Source organism: Moschus berezovskii, chromosome X, assembly GCF_049115385.1.
Source record: "Moschus berezovskii isolate FMDL1 chromosome X, NW_MosBer_1.0, whole genome shotgun sequence".
Taxonomy (NCBI): domain Eukaryota; kingdom Metazoa; phylum Chordata; class Mammalia; order Artiodactyla; family Moschidae; genus Moschus; species Moschus berezovskii.
In genome coordinates this window covers 110717542-110723845 of record NC_142488.1, presented here as the reverse complement: position 1 = coordinate 110723845, position 6304 = coordinate 110717542, and the positions used below count along the sequence as shown (strand labels likewise).

General features: G+C 45.1%; 2 protein-coding genes across 2 annotated transcripts; one reads left to right on the top strand and one right to left on the bottom strand.

Moving 5' to 3' along the window:
- Positions 1–1922: 1922 nt before the first annotated feature.
- Positions 1923–5020, bottom strand: NDUFA1 (NADH:ubiquinone oxidoreductase subunit A1). The gene is made up of 3 exons (XM_088833767.1): positions 4772–5020; positions 3340–3429; positions 1923–2074 (listed from the first exon to the last, which is right to left on the bottom strand). Exons 1-3 carry the CDS (start codon positions 4871–4873, stop codon positions 2054–2056), a joined length of 213 nt encoding a protein of 70 aa, XP_088689893.1. The 5' UTR covers positions 4874–5020; the 3' UTR covers positions 1923–2053.
- Positions 5021–5035: 15 nt separating this feature from the next.
- On the top strand, positions 5036–6304 carry RNF113A (ring finger protein 113A). The gene has a single exon (XM_055393500.2). It carries the CDS (start codon positions 5222–5224, stop codon positions 6251–6253), a length of 1032 nt encoding a protein of 343 aa, XP_055249475.1. The 5' UTR covers positions 5036–5221; the 3' UTR covers positions 6254–6304.

Sequence of the window (6304 nt, the reverse complement as noted above, 5' to 3'; positions counted from 1 at the left end):
TTTGTGGAAATCCCCAAACTGGTGATTTGGCTCTTTATTGCCAAAGAGACTTTGGGGGTGGCCAACAGCATCAGACACAGAAGACACGCAAATATACCAAAGAAACCTTTAACGATGAAAGATTATGCAAAGATAGCCTTGGATTCATTCTTTCCAGAAATGTCCTCATCTTGTCTTTTCTCAACCGTGCATCAAACTGTGAAGGTCCTAAGAACATTCTCCTCCCCAGCTCAGACTCTACTCCAGCTTCATCTGGCTTCAAAGTGTTTTAATCTGGTTCACTCCCTGGCAGTAGAGTATAAAAATAAGGCTAAATTTCATAGCAAGTGCTACCAAAGACAGAGTTGAAGAATTTGGATGCTAACGCTGAACCTGACCAACTGATTTCTGTCACTTTGCAGCTCCTTGCTGTGACAAGCCCTGACATTTATCTAAGGATGAGTCTGCTAGTGGATGGGCCCCACCGAGAGGCCCATGGACAGAGAACAGACCTAAAAATCAATACATTTAGTGACGGATTTAGTGATGTTGTTAAGTCTCCTGTATTCCTCTCTGCACTACCTGCTCTCCCTTCCTTTCCAGATAGCCCTCATAACAATCATAAAATGAGTCCTGTATAATAGCACTAAAGAAAGACCAGAGGTTGTATTAAATTTGTAACCATCACCACAGCTTTCCTTTAAGGTGGCACAATATAGAGTATTCCTCTGAGTGTGACCGCCACCTCCGTCCTCTGTAAGCCCTGTCCTGTAAGACGAGGTCAATAGAAGCCATACAGTGCAGGTGTGCTTAAATTCATCAGTAAATCAAATGTTAAACTGGATTAAAAAAAAACAAACCTGTTTAGTGGCTCAGTCATGTCTGACTCCTTTGCAACCCCACAAACTGTAGCCCACCAGGCCCCTCTGTCCATGGGGTTTCCCAGGCAAGAATATTGGGGTGGGTTGCCATTCCCTTCTCCAGGGGATCTTCCCGACCCAGGGATCGAACCTGCATCTCCTGCATTGGCAGGTGGATTCTTTACCATCTGGAAAGCCCCGGAAAAAAGATGGAGAAGAAAGGTAACTTAATTTTCTCACCTAGAGGCTCCGTGGTCACCTGGGGTGTTGATCTATACACGGGGATTATCACCTTCACAGCAGTTACACCTTTTCAGATCTTAACATTATCTGGTTACCTTTAGCACTGGACATGCAATTCTTTATTTCAAATATATTCATTTCAATAAACATAATCATTGTTGCTGCTCCACATAATAAGCTAAAATAAGAATCAACACTTAAGTGACTACTATATGTGGATACCGGAGAAGGCAATGGCAAGCCACTCCAATACTCTTGCCTAGAAAATCCCATGGATGGAGGAGCCTGGTAGGCTACAGTCCATGGGGTCACTCAGTCAGACACGACTGAGCGACCTCACTTTCACTTTTCACTTTCACGCATTGGAGAAGGAAATGGCAACCCACTCCAGTGTTCTTGCCTGGAGAATCCCAGGGACAGTGGAGCCTGGTGGGCTGCCATCTATGGGGTCGCACAGAGTCGGACACGACTGAAGCGACTTAGCAGCAGCAGCAGCAGCATATGTGGATACAGGAGGCATGGACAATGAAGGTGCAATCTGGAATTCTAAGCATATAGGGATTCACCTAGAAAAGGAACGAGGAAAAAAAAGTACTACTTTTTCTGTATTCTTCTAGCAATCTCTGAAGAAACACTGTTTTCCAATATTTTATTATCTACTACAAGAGTAGGAACTACCTTTGTGACACATCATGCGCTGGGCAGTTATTGGTGCTTGGTGTATATTACAGCTGTAATTTTATAAGCCTCAGTTGCCTTGCAGTTTTTTTTAAGTGATAACGCTACATCAGGTAGACGTCTTGATCTTGTATAGTACAATTTTAAAAAGTAAAGGAAACCTCTGATTTTATTTTTTATTTTTATTACACACTACAAAATACAATGCATGCTACACAATATGCTGCATAATATACTAGCAGGGATAGAAGAGCATGACTGAGTTGTTCTTCATCAACCAGGAAAACGTTTCCTTAATCAATGTTCTCCAAACCCTGAAAAACAGTTTAAAAAGGAAAATGAGAGAATTCTGTTCCTCTCAAAGATGCACGTAATGATTCCTAGTTTTCATTTTCTGACAGTAGCAAACATATCACTTAAAACTGTTTGATAAAACAACAGCCAACATCAGGAAGAGATAGATTAGCCTTATTCTACTTTTTTAGAAATGAAAAAAGTTAAAAAAAAAAAACAAAACAACGGAGGCTCAGCCAGGTTAAAAGTCCCTTGCTTAAGTCAGTCAGGAAGTAGTAGAGTCAGAATTCAAGTTCAGGGACCGCTGCCCCCCAAAAAACTTTTGCCCTGTAAGCATGACACTGTTCAGAAGACCATTCTATCACACTCAGTTCACAATCAAATGCTTCAGAAACTATAGAGTAAAAGTGTCATCAGTGATGACATTTCTTCCAGGTTGTCAAAATAACACAGTCCAGGTATTCTGTTTCTATTGTAGGAATAATCTTTTTAAAGAATGAGGACAAACTTCTACAACATATAAGAACATACTATTAGGCCTAACCGTATGAAAATGCTACTGTTTGACCATTTTTGATCCATAAAACGTCATTTCGTGATTCAATCAAATATAAATTATAGTATTTCTTTAATGTACTGGTGCATGAATTGGCAAACCAATGGAGTATAGAAGAGTACATCAGTGAAACAGGCTCATGTGCATATGGAAATCTAGTTTACTAGAGTGGTATCTGAAACAAAAAAAAGGTCTGTTCTATAATTCTTACAACTGGCTGTTTCTTGGAAAAAACTAAAGTTAAACCCTTGCTTCACATTATACCCCCAAATGACCTGTAGACAGGTCAGAGTACTAACTGTGAAAAAGGGGAAAGGACTGTTAATTGTATTTGGAGAAACTGTAGAAATATTTTTTTAGAATCTTGGATACAGAAGTCCTTTGTATCAATGTAAACTATGATAAACAGAACATCCAGATTAAAAATCTATCTGATGAAAGCCAGGATAAGGTAAAAAAGACAGCAGACAGAAAAATATTTGCCACATAAAAGAGAAGATTAACATCTGTAATGTATAATAGGAACCTCTATAAATCAAAAAGAAAAAAGACAACAGAACAAGAAAGGATATAGGCAGACAATGCAGAGAATAAGATGATCATTAAGTATGTAAAAGGCACTGTGCTACTTTAATTTGCATTTTCCCAGTCTGCTGTAAGCCCTTTGGAAAACGTTAACCAGAATGCACCTCAACCCTGACAGGTGAGCTAGCATCAGAGCCATCTTACCTTTGACACATAGTAACGGTTTACTCCAGAGACGCGCCTATCTCTTTCCATCAAATACCACTGATACGAATAATGGGCAACCCTTTTTTCCTATAATGAAAGGAAATCATTATTGCAGTTTATAAAGGTGAGTGAGCCAAAAGAGAGATATTAGAACTTTAATAAGTGACGTTCCAGAAAAATGGAATCATCACTCATATAAAAACCAAATTAAGACAGAATATTAAATAAAATCGGACCACTAAACTTTAGAATTAAGAGGGTAACCATGACTTCTTACACTTTCTGTTTTAACCAGCATCATTTTTTTTCTTTCCTCTTTTTTTTAAGTCATGACTGCTGCTGCTGCTAAGTCACGTCAGTCGTGTCTGACTCTTTGCAACCCCATAGACAGCAGCCCATGACTACTTGTTCCTTTTGGGGACGCTGAGATGAAAGAACAGCGGTAGGTCACAAGTGAAAGACAATCACAAGACCAGAAACCAAATACGTTGATACTTTATACTTCAGAGTTAACGTAAACAACTAGTTAGAGAGGAAAATCACAATCCTAAAGTAAAAAACAGGAGCTTGAGCTAAATTCCTAAAGGCTTGCAAGAGAAAGTGGGGGATAAAAAAAAAATGTCAAGGTAAAAACCTAATTAAGGGGAATTCCCTGGCCGTCCAGTGATTAGGACTTGGCGCTTTCACAGCCAGTTGCCCGGGTTCAATCCCTGGTCGAGGAACTGAGATTTCGCAAACAGCGAGTCAAGGCGGGTGGGGGGGGGAACTAATTAAATCAAGGCTAGGAAAAAGTGAAAAACGAGAAGCTACCGAGATACGGATTCGAGAAATTAAAATCAAAATCCAGCCAGAAAGGAGACTTGGGGTGAAGGCAAGACTAACTGACGCCTCTCTCCTCTGCCTAGGTAGGGCTTTCCTGGTGGTTCAGACGGTAAAGAATCTGCCTGCAATGCAGGAGACCCCGGTTCCATCCCTAGGTCAGGAAGATCCCCTGAAGAAGGAAATGATAACCCACTCCAGTATTCTTGCCTGGAGAATTCTATGGACAGTGGAGCCTGGCGGGCTACAGTCCATGGGATTGCAGAGTCGGGCACGACTGAGCGACTTTCTATTTTCTTTCTCCTCTGCCTAGGAGTTTGGACTTAACATCTTTTCATCTCCTACCTTTCCAGCCCCTAGTCTCTACTCCACCCTCCCGCCTGGCTTCACCCAGCAACCTTACTAAATCCTTACTAAAGTGGAATACGGTTCCGGACGGGTATCGTTCCGCAAGTCTCCGCTTTTAGGCAATAAAAAAGGCTGGCGACGACGGATCTCAGTATTACCCATCTCGGAGAGAGCCTCCGGGTCCTAAGGGCCTCCGGACGCCACCATCCATTACGTAACGGCAGCGATGGAATCAGCCGGCGGGCCGGAGAAGCCGCCTTACCTTGCCCCCGTTACTGAACCTGTGGATGCGCGCGGTGGCCATTCCCGGGATGAACAAGCACACGCCCATGACGGCGATCCCGGGGAGAACCTCGAACCACATCGCAACACCGTTCCCGAGGCCAAACACTCCCTTCCAGGTCCCTTAAAGGTGACCCGGCTTCGATCTCTTCCGGGTAAGCCCCGCGGCTGCGCGCGAGCGGGGCAGGAGTCACGTGAGCCCCCAGAGGAAGCGACGGGGCGCGGCAGGGCTCAAGAGGACGCGCCCGCGCTCTCGCGCACTCCCGGCTCCCGCAGTCCTCTGCGCTCTCGCGCACTCCCCGCTCCCGCAGTCCTCTTTCTGCAGTAGATTTTGCATCAACTCGCAGTCGTGCACCCGACGCGCAGTAACGCCAGCCAGCCCCGCGCCAGCCAGCAGATCATCGCCGTTTCGGACCTCAAGACTCTAAAAATGGCAGAGCAACTTTCCCCAGGAAAGACGACAGACCAGGTGTGCACCTTTCTTTTCAAAAAGCCTGGGCGAAAAGTGGCTGCAGGCCGCAGAAAGCGCCCGATCTGCAACCAGGAGTCCGGAGACAGCAGCAGCAGCAGTGACGAAGGGAACACTGTGGTTCGCCCGGAAAAGAAGCGAGCGGTCCACAATCCGATGATACAGAAGACCCGTGGCAGTGGTAAACAGAAGGTAGCATATGGCGACCTGAGTAGCGAGGAGGAGGAGGAGAACAAACCCGAGAGTCTCGGCGTGGTCTATAAGTCCACTCGCTCGGCGAAACCCGTGGGGCCGGAAGATATGGGGGCGACGGCTGTCTACGAGCTAGACACAGAGAAGGAGCGTGACGCACAAGCCATCTTTGAGCGCAGCCAGAAGATCCAGGAGGAGCTGAGGGGCAAGGAAGATGACAAGATCTATCGGGGAATCAATAATTATCAGAAATACATGAAACCCAAGGATACGTCTATGGGCAATGCTTCCTCCGGAATGGTGAGGAAGGGCCCCATCCGAGCTCCCGAGCATCTGCGTGCCACCGTGCGCTGGGATTACCAGCCCGACATTTGTAAGGACTACAAGGAGACTGGCTTTTGCGGCTTCGGAGACAGCTGCAAATTCCTCCATGACCGTTCAGATTACAAGCACGGGTGGCAGATCGAACGCGAGCTTGATGAGGGTCGCTATGGCGTCTATGAGGACGAAAACTATGAAGTGGGAAGCGATGAGGAGGAAATACCATTCAAGTGTTTCATCTGTCGCCAGACCTTCCAAAACCCAGTTGTCACCAAGTGCAGGCATTATTTCTGCGAGAGCTGCGCGCTGCAGCATTTCCGCACCACCCCGCGCTGCTATGTCTGTGACCAGCAGACCAATGGCGTCTTCAATCCAGCGAAAGAATTGATTGCTAAACTGGAGAAGCACCGAGCTGCGGAAGGGGGTGGTGCTTCAGATTTCCCAGAAGACCCCGATGAGGATCCAGTTCCCATTACTTAAATTTTCCCATTATTCTCAAATCTCAAAATAAACGTTTTGTTGTTTTGGAAA